The 15,335-nt window shown below is 45.9% G+C and overlaps 1 protein-coding gene across 2 annotated transcripts; it reads left to right on the top strand.

Annotated features, from left to right (window-relative positions):
- The first annotated feature begins 2,011 nt into the window (after positions 1-2,011).
- Positions 2,012-12,196, top strand: LOC103756955 (L-threonine 3-dehydrogenase, mitochondrial). Of its 2 annotated transcripts, none has more exons than XM_018085543.3 (9): positions 2,012-2,212; positions 4,431-4,629; positions 4,926-4,968; positions 6,100-6,170; positions 6,698-6,847; positions 7,167-7,339; positions 8,319-8,409; positions 8,861-9,130; positions 9,343-12,196. In XM_018085543.3, the coding sequence occupies exons 2-9, from the start codon at positions 4,446-4,448 to the stop codon at positions 9,480-9,482; spliced, it is 1,122 nt and encodes a 373-aa protein (XP_017941032.1). In that variant the 5' UTR covers positions 2,012-2,212; positions 4,431-4,445; the 3' UTR covers positions 9,483-12,196. The 2 variants fall into 2 exon arrangements, with proteins under 2 accessions (XP_017941032.1, XP_008921302.1); XM_008923054.4 differs by having other exon boundaries at positions 4,428-4,629.
- Positions 12,197-15,335: the final 3,139 nt, after the last annotated feature.

Below are 15,335 nucleotides of genomic sequence, written 5' to 3'. Positions count from 1 at the left end.
TTGGAAGGGACCTTAAGGATCGTCTTGTTCCAACTCCCTGCCATGGGCAGGGACACCTCCCACTATCTCAGGTTGCTCCAAGCCTTGTCCAGCCTGGCCTTGGACACTTCCAGGGATGGGGCAGCCGCAGCTTCTCTGGGCAACCTCTGCCAGGGCCTCCCCACCCTCACAGCCAACAATTTCTTCTTAATATCCCGTCTAAACCTACTTTCTTTCAGTTTGAAGCCATTCCCTCTTGTCCTGTCCCTCCATCTCTTTTCCAAAGTCCCTCTCCAGCTCTCTTGGAGCCCCTTTAGGTACTGGGAGGGGCTGCAAGGGCTCCCTGGATCCTTCTCTTCTCCAGTTGAACACTCTCCCAGCCTGTCTCCAGAGCAGAGGGGTTCTAACACTGGGAGCATCTCCGTGGCCTCCTCTGGACTCAATCCAACAGCTCCACATCTTTGTGCTGTTGTTCCCCAGGGCTTGGAGGCAGCTCTGCAGGTGGGGTGTCACCCGAGGGAGTAGAGGGGCAGAATCCCCCCCTCCCCTGCTGCCCACGCTGTGGGATGAACCCACATTACATTTGCCTTTCAGGACCAACCTCCCTTATCCTCTCCAGGAGCGTCACACCGTTCAGTAGCTCTGTCACAATGTTCAGTAGCTCCGTAATCTCCCTTTTTTTTATTTATTTTTGGTGCCTGGGGTCAGGTTTCCAGTGGCTCCCTCAGTGCCTTGGGCTGACGTCTCCTCTTGGCCGGCTCTGCCCGGGGCCTGACGTCATCCCACAGCCGTGTGTCACCCCTGGAACAGGATCCACGGGGTCCATGTGTGTGTCAAGGTTATTCCATCAGAGTTTGGCCAAGAGCTGCCTGCCAGGGAGAACAGCTCCAGCCTGGACACCCTGACACATCCTCCCTGCCAGGGAACACCGGGAGGGACGCAGCGTCCCCAGCTGGGGCTCTCCAAACCAGAGGAGTTGCCAGCAGGGGATGTGTGATGGATTTGGGCTGTTCAGCAACCCAGGCTGCAGGAATTGTGGTTGAGCTGAGAGTTACCCCTTAGTTGGGGCAGCTCAAGCGCTCCCAAATGTGGGGATCCAATGGAGTTTCCACTTGGCAGCACTAGGGCATCAGGGAATAAGGCTTTCCCAAGGGCAAAGTGGCACATGCTTCCTCTTTTGGATGCCCAAGGAAGGCTCTTGCTTTCCCCTCAAGCTCTTCTTGGTAGAGTTGGAAAAAGTAGAGGAGCTTCCCAAAACATAAGCCCTTCTCCAGGTCTGAAGCAGAAACTGTGGGGTTTGGAGCCAAATGTGAGTTGAGAACTTGGTGCTCAGAGCGTTGGTGTGGACCATGTGCCCGAGGATGTGGTTGGGTATCTTCAAGATCCTGTGTCCTAGAGAGTACCTGATTTTCTTGGAAAGAAAAAAGCTCTGGATTCTTTGGTTTAGCTCCATGGAGGAGCATCCCGTGGCACCTCAGCAGCTGTGCAGCCTCCAGAAGCCCTTTGGGAGATCTGGGATTTAGTTCTGGCCTCTCTCTCTCTCTCCTCCCTCTCTCCCATGTTCTTTGAAGCTCACCGGGGGAATTTCCAGACAAACTCCGTGACTTTCTTATCTTCCTTATCGCTGTGACATTCTATTAATAACTAATTTATAGGAACTACTGCTTTCTATAAACATATTTTTGACTTTTGTGTGAGCAACAGGTGCTGCTGTTTATGTAACACCTTGGAAACCTCACAGAGGAACAGCAGCTGGCTGTTCCCTTAATACCATTTTGTGAATGTTCCTCCTTTTTTTTTTTTTAACATTCCCTCTTTTCCCTTTCCCTGTGCTTTAATCTCCTTACAAACCCCCAAAATTCCTGCTATCCCAGATTATTGCTGTCCACTGGAACACATTTTTGCTTTATGCTAATCCTTTGCACTGCCACTAATTGGTTTAAACCTTGTCCTTCAGGTTGGGTTTTGGGACTTAGAAAAGCTGCTTACCCAGCTTCAGAGCCCTCTCCCTGCCTATCCCAAACTTCCAGGCATTTCAAAATCAAGGAGAAGGGAATGATGTGATATTCCTGGCTGCTGCTGCTCTCACGAGGACGGGGTTTTTTTCCCTTTTTTTTTAAGGTGTGGGACAACTCCTACTTTCTGCCAGGTTTTGATTGGCTTTCCGAAGAGGCAGTGTCCTATAAATTCCCTTCTCCTCTCTGCTTCTGCCTTATCACCAGCTGAGGGACAGGTGAGTACAGAGGAGGGAAAATTCCAGCAGCAATTCCATTGCTTAATCCATGATATTGGCGTCAGTTATTAATTTAAATTAAGGGGGTGGGGGGAATGACTTTGATGTTTCAGAATGAAAAATTCCTCGTTTTACTGGCAGTTTCTGACATCAGTTTGAATGAATGAGTAAAATCAGAGATTAAAGTATTCAGAAGGTAATATGAGGGGAGGAATATTTTATGGAATCATGGAATGGTTTGGGTTGGAAGGGACCTTAATGCTCATTCTGTTCCAACCCCTTGTGCCATGGGCAGGGTCAGCTTCCACTGTAAATGATGTTTATATTTTATATATATTTTTTTCTCTTCAATTTGTAATGGAACAGAAGTTTTCCTCCTTATGAAGAAAGGGAAGCCTATAAAAAAATTTAATATTTTACATCAGTTAAATGAATATTTTTTGTGTTCAGAACTATTAATTAGTCCTAGAATTCATTTAAAACAGGAAACTTGGATTTGGCAGAATGGGCTTTTCTGTCTGAGTTGCTTTTGCAAGTTAATTACTGTGCTGCAGCTGACTTTACCTCTTTGGGCAAGTATTTTTAAGGCATAATGTTAATTTCTTTATGTATCTTTACATTTATTGGCAAGTTTAAAATTTAATAATCACACCTCTTTTTCCCCCCCTTCCTGTTTGAAATAGAAATAAATGCCATTGGTGGATTTTTTTCACTTCTAGGCTGTTTCAGTGTCTGGTGTAAAATGAATTTACTGTTCTTTTGAGTCAGCCTAGACCTGTAATTCTCAGCTTGAGCCTTTGTGGCTTCACTCCAGGTGCATTTGGAAAAAACAGTCCAGTCAGTGGGGAACCAATTTGTTCCCAGCGTGGCATTTTTAGTAAAAACTAAAGTTAGTTTGTGCTTTGTTTATAGAGCTCAAAATGTCAAAATGACTTTTCAGGTACTTTTAGTGGGAATTTTCCATGACAGAGACCAGTGAGTCTCTGTCAGTGCTGTAGGATTTTATTTTCCCATTGTGAAGCAGGAAGGGATTATCATGAGATCCAGTTGTCCAGATGGATTTTGAACATTTCCAAGGATGGAGGCTCCCATCACCTCTCTGGACATCTCAGACTAAGTCTCCTTGATCAGTTTAATTATATTTTTAATATGCCCTTTTTATGTGTCTGTGCTATTAGACAATAGGTAGTTTAGCAAATTCTTTCGTATTTAAATAGCAAAACTCCCTCAAGTACCAGAAAATTCTCAGCCTGGTGAGCTCAGGAGTGAAAGGAACACCCATATTCATTGCTTGCTCGTTTTTCTCTGCATGGTAAATTTGGAATTAAATTAACTGCTGCAGTTTCTGGTTGTGATCTTTCTTCTTCCTGATTCCCTCTTTTAGAATATCAGGAATTCCCAAATAAAGGAATTGACAGGGTAATCTCATCAGGGTGGTCTGAAATGTGCTTTAATCTGGGAATTTGCTTATTATTTGATATTTGGGAATGAGTTAAAAGCTGTTGAGAGGGGATAAGGAAGAATTTAAGTGATTAAGCCTTGAGAATTGTATTTGAAAGAAGTAAACTGGGACCTCAGAAACCACCAGTTGTGGCTGCAAGTGTGATTTATTTGGGGTACTTTTCATTTCCTTCCCAAATGTGAAAGATTTGGAGAGGAAAAAACCCAAACTTAAGTGTAACACAGAGTAACTTATTAATATGTGAAATAATTAGGATGTTTTTGTGAGTCCTGGCTAAATAGTGCCACTCCTTTGTTTGCTTTCTGGGTCCCATCCATCAGGAGTGTTACGTTGGAGTAAATCTCTCTTTTTTAAAGGAGATTTCCTGCTGCCTCTGGCTCAGCAGCTCTTACTGATGCAATTTTGAGCAAGTTTACTAATTCATGGCAGCCTGCAAACCCTTCACTCCGAAGTGGAATCACAGCAGCTTTGTTGAATTCTGTGTTTGTGCTTGAAATCGCGGTTTATATTGATTTGTTTTTTTTTTTTTTTAAAAAGGCTTAAACTTGAACCGTGTTCTTACTGTTGATTTTCCTGAACTGTGCATATTTTCACGAGCTCCCTCCAGGGAATACATTACCTCTACTCATGTTACTTCCCAGGCAGCTCATCATCCAGCCCTTGGATTGCATCGAATTCCTGGGGATTTTTCTCAGGGAGCGTTTAAAAGCCTTTGAAGTCACCCGTGACTCATCTTTTCTCTTGTGCCCGCAGCAGGTTTGAAAGGGGAAGATGCCAGTTGTCAGGAACCTGGGCAGGGCTGCCAGCCAGCTGCTCCAGAGCTGGGGCTGTGGGTGTGGGGTTTCCATCGTGCCCGTTCGGTGCATCGGGGTCTCCCCGCGCCAAGTGGCCTCGGACGCGAGTTTCCACTCCGTCACCTTTTCCGAGTCGGATCATCCTCGGGTGCTCATCACAGGTAATTCCTGTCATAGCTACTCCTGCTCCACTCCCCTCCTGCCTCCCCAGTGGGCAGAATTCTGGCAGCAAAAATACTCTGGAATTGGGATGATCTTTCCCGTCGGAGTCCCGTTTGAACTGTCCCGCTGTTTCAGCTCCGTAACTCTACTAAAACCAGTTAGTTTGGCTTTCCTCAAGAAAAATGATAAAAGCTTTCTGACTCACTGAGAAAAATAGTGCTGATTTCTGATGTCAGACGTACAATAATAATGAAATTCTGTCTTTTAATAATCTCCTCTGATTTTTGTCTCCCAGGTGGTCTTGGCCAGCTCGGGGTGGGACTTGCAAAGCTGCTGAGGTATGTCCTGATTCCTTGATATGTCATGATTCCCTGGCTTGCTGTTAGTGAGGAATTCAAGCTTTAGCCATTAGTTTTAGAAGTGATAATTTTCTGGAGAGTTGTTTATAAAAGAATCCCACTGTCGATTGCAGGTTCTTTTTTTGCCTCTCAGCTTTGTAAACGACATTAATGGTTGGACCTGATGATTTAAAGGTCTTTTCCAGCCCTAATGATGCTGTGATTCTTAATGATTCTATGATTAAATTTTCCCCATCATTTTATATTCCACTCCTGTGCTTGTTTGAGGTTGCTGACGTCCTTTCTGTGTGTACATTGGTCACCATTCCCAAAATAACATAATTTTGTCCCGGGGGCTGGCTGCTGAGTTGTTTGCTTCCAGTTAAATGGAAGTATTGAGAGGCTAAATCCTCAGAGTTTTCCTTTTCTCTTTTTGCTTTTCCTGTTCCCCCACCCCACACACACAGTTACCTCATGTTTTCTGTGATATCTTTTCAAGAAGTGCTCCAAGAGCTCTTCCTGATCCATATCCATGTCCTTATCCACACCTGCTCAGCTCCAGGGAATCTGGACTAAGACCAGAAGTGAGCAGACTCACTGCCCTCAACACTGTTGCAGTTTGAATGTTTTCTGCCATTTCTATGGTATATTTAAAAATCATCCAACTAATGGGAGGCTGGAATGTGCTCCAGTGCCATCAGCTGTGACAGCCTTGGGTTAATTATCACAAAGTCACAATTTCTCTGTTTTATTTACTTTGTTGATACAAAAGTAGCTGCAGTTACAGCAACCCAGTGGCTTTTTGTTATTTGCAGGGGAGTAAATTATCTCTGGGTAAAATTTTCTGTAAGGAAAGGGCAGGAGGGTCTTTTTCTTAACATATTTTCACTTCCTAAAAGACTTCTCTATCCTTGCACAGCCCTTCACTGCTACTAGGAGTAGTTCACTCATTTTCTAAGATGTTATATTGACATTTAAAGGTTCAGTGGGGTTTTTTGAAGTGCAATAACTGATATAATTGCTGAAATTATTGTTCTTCTCACGTTGCTCCTGCGAAACAAAATAGCAGCAACTGATGGGTTATCTCAAAAGGCTGTGGACTCACTGTTCCATGTGGGTATTTTTACACAGGAAACGCTTTGGAAAGAACAATGTGATCTTGTCTGACATTAGAAAGCCTGCAGATAATGTTTTTTATAGTGGTAAGTGACTGGGGAAGCACATGGAAAAAAAACATCTTGACTTTACCTCTGATGTTCATTGACTAATTACCAAACTGATAAGTGGATTGCACTAACAAGCTGCTGTTCTAAACTCCTGGATAATGCCTTCCTGCTTGGAAATCTTGCAATTGATTGATTTCTTCTGTTATTCCCTTTTCCTAAATACTTTTCTTTGCATTTTTGCACTGTTGCTTTGCCACTTCGTTGAGCAGAATAACAACTCGAGTCAGGCTGTGCTCCTGCTGTAAAAAGAGATGCTTTTATTCTTTTGAAGGGACCAAGCTGGAAATTAAATGTGTGGTGTGTTATTCCATGTTCAGGGAATTTTTATGACGAGATGGATGTACAGTAGGACTTTAGATTCTTTGATTTTCATTAGAAACTTGCATAAGCTGCTGTTTAGTGAATGTATTTAGGTGGTAGAAGCAGCAGTCTGAGTTTCAGGCAGAACTTTTCCCAGCATCCCTTCCTGGCACTGAGTTTCCCACTGGTTCCATTCCCTCCAGGTCCCTTTATCTTCGCGGATATCTTGGACTACAAGAATTTGCGGGAGATCGTGGTGAACAACAGGATAACTTGGCTGTTCCACTACAGTGCTTTGCTCAGCGCTGTTGGAGAAGCAAATGTCCCTTTGGCCAGAGCTGTGAACATCACTGGTAGGTGACAGGGATTCCACGTCCCTGGAACTGTGTCAGGGGAGGTTTAGGCTGGATATCAGGATATCTTCCCCAAGAAGGGTGGTTGAGCACTGAACAGACTTCCCAGGGAATGGTCATAGCCTTAAACCTGCCAGAGCTCCAGGAGTGTTTGGATAACACTCTCAGGGACAGGGTGGGATTGCTGGGGTGTTCTGGCATGGCCAGGAGTTGGACTTGATGATCCTTGTGGGTCCCTCCCAACTCAGGATATTCTATAATTCCTATAATGAAGAAGTGGAGAGCATGTTCTGATAAATCCTGTTGGGTGTTTTCCCAGGTTTGCACAATGTTCTGGATATTGCAGCTGAGCATAATCTGAGGCTCTTCATTCCAAGCACGATTGGGGCCTTTGGACCCACCTCTCCTCGAGACCCAGCTCCTGATCTCTGCATTCAGAGACCAAGGACAATCTATGGAGTCTCCAAGGTCCACGCTGAGCTCATGGGAGAAGTGAGAATTTTTTATTTTATTCATTTCTTAAAAGTTCTGAGAGAACTTCACTGGCACAGGTTGCCCAGAGAAGCTGTGGCTGCCCCACCCCTGGAAGTGTCCAAGGCCAGGTTGGACAGGGCTTGGAGCAACCTGGGATAGGGGGAAGGTGTCCCTGCCCATGGCAAGGGGTTGGAATGAGATGGTCTTTAAGGTCCCTTCCAACCCAAACCATTCCCTGATTCTATGATTCTAACTTCATTCCTTTTGTAAGATTCCTCACTGCAACATTATTTTCCCTATTCTTTCCTTCCTTCAGGTTTTAGTACTCAGCAGTAGTCTGAGGCAGCTTTTAAGGTCAAATATCTTTTGAGTTTTGTTGGGAAAAGCCCAAAGAATTGGAAACTGGGAAACATCTGACTTCCAGTATTATTTCTTTCCCTGGTTCTTTTGACTTTGGCCTCTCTGCCTCATCTGGAATTGGATAAAGGACAGTGTACAAAGCCTTGTGAAAGCAGGGGCAGTAATGGCTTTTGCCCCTCCTCTCCAAAAAAAGACTTTAAAGTCAAAGCCATTGGTATCTGTACATGCGCAACTTCTCTTTTGGCTTTGTAGTGATTTATAAATAACATTTTTAAAGCTGATATTTTTAGATACAGATTCCTCACATAGATCTGAAGACTGAATTAGCCTGAAAAATGTCGCAAACTTAGGAGTTTTAAGTTTCTGAACACCAAATGTAGACCCTGCATTAGCAGCTAATCCATATCAAGAACCCATATTTACTGATGGGGATGTAAAAAAAGGGCAGGAAGGGAGTTCAGCTGCCTGGCAGGGAATGGGGGCTGTTTAGTCCCTTTTTTCTTTCATCCCCATCATGGAATGGTTACAGCGTGAGGGTTCATCCTGAGGGAGATTTTTCCTGTGAAATCAGTGAGTGTGTGGCCTGCTCTTGGTGTGTAAAACTGTTCCTCTCCTCCCTCCCTCCCTCCCTCCCCAGTACTACCATTACCGGTACGGCCTGGACTTCCGCTGCCTCAGGTACCCAGGGATTATATCTGCTGACTCCCAGCCTGGAGGGGGGACAACTGGTGAGTGGATTGTGCATTATGAGAAGGCTGGAAAGGGACTTTCCAAAAGGGACTGCAGTGCCAGGAGGAGGGGGAATGGCTTCTCACTGCCAGAGGGCAGATTTAGATGGGATTTTGGGAAGGAATTCTTCCCTGTGAGAGTGGTGAGGCCCTGGCACAGGTTGCCCAGAGAAGCTGTGGCTGCCCCTGGATCCCTGGAAGTGTCCAAGGCCAGGTTGGAGCAACCTGGTCTGGTGAGTGGCATCCCTTCCAATGGCAGGGGTCGAAACAAGATGATCTTTAAGCTCCTTTCCAACCCAAACCATTCAATGATTTATGATAAATAACACACAGTCCTGCTGCCGGATTTCAGACAGGAGGCTTTGGGTGTGGTCTGAGGGTTGTTGCCTGTCATGACACACACAACAGATCGACCCACATGAACACACCCACCCATCATTCTCCTCCACAGATTATGCTGTCAAGATTTTCCATGATGCCATAAAGACTGGCAAGTTTAAGTGTTACCTCAGGCCAGACACCCGTCTGCCTATGATGTACATCGATGACTGTCTGAAGGCAACGCTGGAGGTCATGGAGGCCCCTGCAGAATCACTGACCATGAGGACCTACAACATCAATGCCATGAGCTTCAGTCCCGAGGAGCTGGCACAGGAGGTGCAGAAGTATGTTCCTGAGCTCCAGGTGACCTACAAGGTGGATCAAGTCAGGCAGGCCATAGGTTAGTATCTTCTCAGGCAGCAGGTAAGAAGAAACATCAAATCAAGGGCAAAATAAAGTTTCTTTAGGCACTTGCAAATTACCCCTGTGCAGTTCACGTCTTATGGTTTGAAATTCAGCTTCAGCAGTTCAAACCAGTGATGAAACACTTGAAAGTTTAAAGGAATTTTTCTTAAACTTCGTGTTTCTTGGTTCTTTTCCTGTTCCCTGCAGCTGACAGCTGGCCCATGAACTTCGACGACAGCAACGCCCGGAGGGATTGGGGTTGGAAACACGATTATGATCTCCCTGAGCTGGTGACCACCATGTTTAGTTACCTTGGGTCTGACTCCAGGATTGCCCAAGCTAACTGAAAATACTTTCAGACGTTTCCAGATTTCCACAGAGGACCAGGAAGAAATGGCTAAGTTTAGGTTGTAATTTTCTGAGCCTTAGAGCACGTCAGTGATTAATTTTCGTGAGTAGCAACAGAGCTGGGCGGAAACATCCTGTAGCTGGAATGTACTTTAGGTAAATTAACATCAGTGGATGCTGACTCCAGACACAACACAGATGACAAACACAAAGTTATTGAACTTTCACACTTCGAAAAGAGCACTTACTCCTGGCTGGTGGCTCTCCAAGCATTCCTGCCTCTTCTTTGGCAAACAGCGTGGGACGGTGTTGTCCAACCTGGTGTTTCAGGCACGTCCCGCAAAGTCAGTGATAGGTGTTTCGTTTTCCTGGTGGAGGATGTTAGGGTGTAGCAAGATAAGATCCTTTCTACTCTTTGCTTGCAAAAGAGACTTCAGAAGGGCTACTTCATGTTTCCAAATTGCAGGGGCTCGTTGCAATTTTGGTTTGAAATCAAACTTTGTTCGATAGTTCCTATTTATATTTAGTGCTGTCTAAGCATACACTTTTCTATATGTAGGGCTTAAGAGCAGCATTATTCTTATAAAGCTGCTTACAAATGTGAAGTGGAATAGGACTTGAATTCTCATGATGCTTTAAAAAAAAAAGCAGGTTTTATAAGCTAAGCCTCATCCTGTTCTTTGCAAGTGCCGCTGCCTTCAGTGTAACCTTGGAGGGAGATCTGAAATCCGGAGAGCTGTTCCATGGATGTGAGTCTGGGTGGTATTTCAGGAAGGCAAAGGGTTTATTAGCAGTACTTTGGGTTCTCCCAGTTGTTTGCAGGACACACTGCCTGGAGCAAGGTTTAAAGGTGGGCTGGTGATGGAGCCTCAGGGTAGAGCCGGGTCAGCCTTTGAAATCTTTCACGTTCACCACATTTTCCACGTGCACCATGTCTGTAGATGCTGTTTGTGTGTTACTCATACCCTTTTGTTCTTCAGAGAGGGATCCAGAAGCTGAAACCATCTCCTAGCTACAGTTAAGGGCTGTTCTGCCTGCTGAGTTTCATGCACAGGAGGTTCTGGGATGAACAAGGGAGTTTTTGTAGGTGCATACAAGGAAGAGGTGTCAGTTCAAAAGCTACTTAGGAGACTGTGGGAAGTGATAAGAAAACCATTTTAGGTAAAACACCAGTTTCCATGGATGTGAGTCTGAGCTGTCAGCTACTCCAGCTGAAAAGCAGCCTCTGAGAGCTTTGGATTTTATTTTTTTTTTCAAAGAAAAATTATCTTTCATTTTCAAAATGACTGGAAATTCCCTATAGGAAGCTCTCAATCATTTTTTTTTTATTTTTTTTTTTTGCCTTGTATACTCCAATAGTGTGTGTAGGTAAATACATTCAAGTATTTTTGTGGGGTTTTTTGCCTACGACTTGTTTGCTCTGTTTCCTGTGATGGTGCTTTGGTGGTTTCAAGTTTATTCCATTCTCTGTAACCCTGTGGTGGTTCCTCAGTTAGTGGATTAATCAGATTTTTGTCTGTGTGTGAAGGACTCTGCTGCAGGGAATATGTTTCCTCGCAAAAGTAACCTTCAAATGAAGATTCTGTGGTGAAACCTAGTTATTTTAAACATTTGTTACACTTGTATTTCTTGCTTTTGTACTTATTATTTCACCTCTGGGCAAGGTATGTATTTCCCGGGTATTTAAACTCAAAGGTAGTGGCCTGTTATGGAAACATTTTTATATTGTTTACATTTCTGAAAAAAAGACAAGTTTGTGAACTTTGGCTGCTGTTCAAGTGTAATATTTGGCCCAATGGGCCAGTGAAGTCCATTCACACCCTGCAAGGAGAGACTGGCTCAGGTTTGTCCCCTGCCCTGCCCAGACTGGGTTGGATCCAAACTGGATCTCCCAGTGAACTGGAGCCATCAGATGAGGGGCTTTAAAAGAGCTGAAGTGTCTTGTCCACTCCAGCCTCTCATCATTCCCACCCTGGGGGCTCCTCGTTGCCTCTGATCCATGAGATGTGTAAAATAAAGAGCTGTTGATGGGTCTTACTCCATTTCCTTCCTTCACTCAAAGTCGTGGGGTCTTGTTCTAACTCCAGTATACCTGGAGTTAACAAGAGTGAGGAGCAGGAATGTTCTTTCTCTGAAACACACTGTCCTTGGTGGTGGCATTGCACCAAAGCCTTGGACAAGATGTTGCAGCAAAGGTGAAATTCAAACCTAGGGCATTTTGAACGCAGGTTGTTTTTTCCCCCCCTGTCCAAAGTTTCTGACTTCATTTAGGAGCAGCCATTTAAGCAACTTAAATTCTTTAAAATCTGAAATAAACAGTGTTGCAATAGGGGATGGTCTGGAGGTAACTGGTGATAATCAGGGAATGTCATTAAATGTGTCTGTCCTGTTTGGAATTCTGGTTTTCAGCCTGTGACCAATGATCCATATTTTTTTTTTCCATGTCTTTTCCATTAACCTCTGTTGTAACTATGTTACAGTCTTTTCTGTGTTAAACCAACTTGATGTGATACAAAATGTCTTACCTTTTGCTACCAGTTCGAAGTTTCACTTCTGGGCAGAGACTTCCCTCATGACACTTGAGCACTGTACCTGTTAAATTACCTGTTCAGGAAAAAAAAAAAAAAAGGAAAAAAAAAGTTGTTAAGAATATTTTTTCAAATATTGTAAGTTGTGGATGATGCCTACTTTAATAAAATCCTATGCAGATGTATCCTTGGTTTGTTATCCTTGCTCAGAGCAGGTAAGAGCAGTGATAAAGGATCCTGATCAATGAAGGATCCTGGTCAGTGCTGAAGCCTTTTATGAGCCAGGTTGGGGCAATTCCAAGCACAGGCACAGGCTTGGAGGAGCATGGATTGAGGAAAAACCCTGGGGAGAAGAACTGGGGGGTGCTGGTGGGTGAGAGGCTAGACATGCCCCACCATGGGCACTCCCAGCCCAGAAACCCCCTGTGTCCTGGGCTCATCCCACAGCGTGGGCAGCAGGGGAGGGGGGAATTCTGCCCCTCTGCCCCCTCAGGTGAGACCCCCCCTGCAGAGCTGCCTCCAGCCCTGGGGAACAACAGCACAAGGATGTGGAGCTGCTGGAGAGAGTCCAGAGGAACCCACAGAGATGCTCTGAGGGCTGGAGCCCCTCTGCTCTGGATCAGGCTGGGAGAGCTGGGGGTGTTCACCTGGAGTAGAGAAGGCTCCAGGGAGACCTTGGACCTTCCAGTACCTAAAGGGGCTCCAGGAGAGCTGGAGAAGGACTTTGGACAAAGGCCTGGAGGGACAGGATGCAGGGAATGGCTTCCCACTGCCAGAGGGCAGGGATAGGTTAGATATTGGGGAGAAATTGTTGTCTGTGAGGGTGGTGAGGCCCTGGCACAGGTTGCCCAGAGCAGCTGTGGCTGCTCCATCCCTGGAAGCGTCCAAGGCCAGGTTGGACAGGGCTTGGAGCAACCTGGTCCGGTGAGTGGCATCCCTTCCCATGGCAGGGGCTGGAGATGATCTTTAAGGTCCCTTCCATCCCAAACCATTCTGAGATTCTTTGGTTAACTTTGCTCTGACTATCCCAGTTGCTCAGCAGAGCCACTCGCAGGGAGACACAGCGTGGATACCCCTCAGTCTCCAGTGAGCCACGAGGCTGTGCTTGCAGGTGGCAACCATCCAAGAAATGATGGCTTTTAACTATTCCTCTGTCTCTGCTACATTTCTCAGGGTGAGCAGCCTTTTGGTCCTTCCTCAGTCGTGTGTCTGTCTCTCTTTACAGCTTGAAATAGAAAGAAAAGAGCAAGAGCGTTCTGAGGGAGGAGCTTTGAAAGCACACCCCAAGAACTGAAGATTGCTGGGTCCTCGTTTCTGCAGGTCTTGTCTCCACCTGTTGCACAACCAGCAGGGTTGGTCAGCAGAAGCTGGTGCAGTGAGAACGAGCGGACTCACCCTGACTCATTAATCCGTGGAGAAACCTTCCCTTCAGGTTAAACAGGGCCTTTCCCTCCTCCTACACCTCCACTTTCTAATGATGGGAACCTCTTGTGGAGAAAACATTCCTCTTGACCACATTTGATGACTAATGTGACTATCCTGCTGTGGAGGGTGTTGCGGCTTTGCCCTCTTCCCGCCTACCTCCCTTCGATTTGGCTCCTGTCGAGTCCTGCTTGACACAGGCCCAGTCTGGCTTCCAGAAATGCCACAGGTGATCATAAGATCCAAAGATTCTACAGCTGGAGACAGGCTGGGAGAGCTGGGGATGTTCAGCCTGGAAAGGAGAAGGCTCCAGGGAGACCTCAGAGCCCCTTCCAGCACCCAAAGGGGCTCCAAGAGAGCTGGAGGGGGACTTCAGATAAGACCATGCTGACAGAACAAGAGTAATGGTCTTAAATTGAAGGAGGCTGGGTTTAGATTGGATATTAAGAAAATATTCTTTACTATGAGGGTGGTGAGGCCCTGGCACAGCTTGCCCAGAGAAGCTGTGGCTGCCCCATCCCTGGAAGTGTCCAAGACCAGGCTGGATGGTGTTTTGAGCTGATTTCTGCTCTTGGCTGCTTAAGACATAAGAGAAGTGCAGAGGAGGTGGAACCTTCTTTTCTCAGTGAAAAGGTTGTGAGGAGTGTGGGTGATGAACTTTATGACTTTGGAAAACACCTCCTTTTGCTCCTCAGGATGGAGTCAGGCTCTAACACACTGTTGTTGGCAGCTCCTCATTCCTCCAGGGAAGCGAAGCTGAGCCCAGGGAGGTGAAAAGAGGAGAGCCCCAGGGTCAGCCAGAGGGCAAGAATGTGGCTCCAGGGCCTGGGGTACCCAGTTTGCAACCCCCCCTCACCACTCTCCTTGTTTCAGACTGGGTTGGTGTCTTCCCTGACACCCTCCAGGCAGGATGTTTCTATTTTAGGTGACCATCAGCTGGCATTTGCCCTTCCCCTGGAGGCTCAGGCCAGACAAATGCTCTGTGGGCTATTTTTGGCTTCATACCATAATTGTATGTGATCCTAAATTCCCTGTGGATCTGAGTGCCTGAGGGGCTGTGCAGGGAGAGGAAGGGGCAGCGTCTGGAATAAACCCAGGGATTTAAGGATGACCGAGACTCCACAGAGCAGTAAGAGAGTTGGCACTCACAGCTGCAGGGACAGGATTAAAAAGACATTTATGCTTCAGCAGCACTATTATGGAACTTAAATCCAGAGTGAGAGTTGCTCAATCAGGGAAAAAAGTTGCTTCCTGCCCTGATTCTGCAGTTGGGATCAGTTTAGGATGTTTTCCTGCCCCTGATATTGCAATTGGGAGCAGTTTAGGATGTTCTCCTGCCCCAATTCTGCAGTAGGGATCAGTTTAGGATGTTTTCCTGCCCCTGATATTGCAATTGGGAGCAGTTTAGGGTGTTTTCCTTCCCCTAATACTGCAATTGGGAGCAGTTTAGGATGTTTTCCTTCAAACTGGCTGTGGCTATCTGTGCAATTTTGAGGACTCAAGCCCACAGTTTGAGAAAACTGACTTCCAGTTTAGCACTGGAGTGGTTTCCCAGTACAACCACCACTCACCCTGACCCAGGGGTTGGTTGCTTCTATGCATTTGATACCTTCCAGTGGTTTTATTTTCTGTAATCCTTTGTGCAGCCTCCTGAAGTTCCTGAGAAGGTGCATTGCACAGGTTAGCGTTCAGTTTTGAGGGAATTTAAACCTTTGGACAAAAACTATAAAGAGCTGAGTGCCATCTGCACAGTCCTCTGCCTTTTCCCCCATCTCAGATGGGTACCAACAGTAGAAAAGGTCTTAAGTGCAGGATAACATTTCTTCTGACCTCAAGCAGAGCTCTGGTCTTTCAGCCTGGAGAAGACTCCAGACCTTAGAGCCCCTTCCAGTGCCTAAAGGG

The sequence above is a fragment of the Manacus vitellinus genome, unplaced genomic scaffold (genome assembly GCF_001715985.3).
Source record: "Manacus vitellinus isolate BGI_N305 unplaced genomic scaffold, ASM171598v3 scaffold_82_pilon, whole genome shotgun sequence".
In the NCBI taxonomy this organism is placed as follows: Eukaryota; Metazoa; Chordata; class Aves; order Passeriformes; family Pipridae; genus Manacus; species Manacus vitellinus.
The sequence above is the reverse complement of the archived record's forward strand: the minus strand, read 5'-3'. Positions and strand labels throughout refer to the sequence as shown.

Excerpts from the sequence above, each read along its gene's own strand:
- LOC103756955 (XM_018085543.3), top strand. The coding sequence starts at position 4,446 with ATGCCAGTTGTCAGGAACCTGGGCAGGGCTGCCAGCCAGCTGCTCCAG. Across the intron at positions 4,969-6,099 it reads GGACTTGCAAAGCTGCTGAG|GAAACGCTTTGGAAAGAACA; the intron begins GTATGTCCTGAT and ends ATTTTTACACAG. Across the intron at positions 6,848-7,166 it reads CAGAGCTGTGAACATCACTG|GTTTGCACAATGTTCTGGAT; the intron begins GTAGGTGACAGG and ends GTGTTTTCCCAG.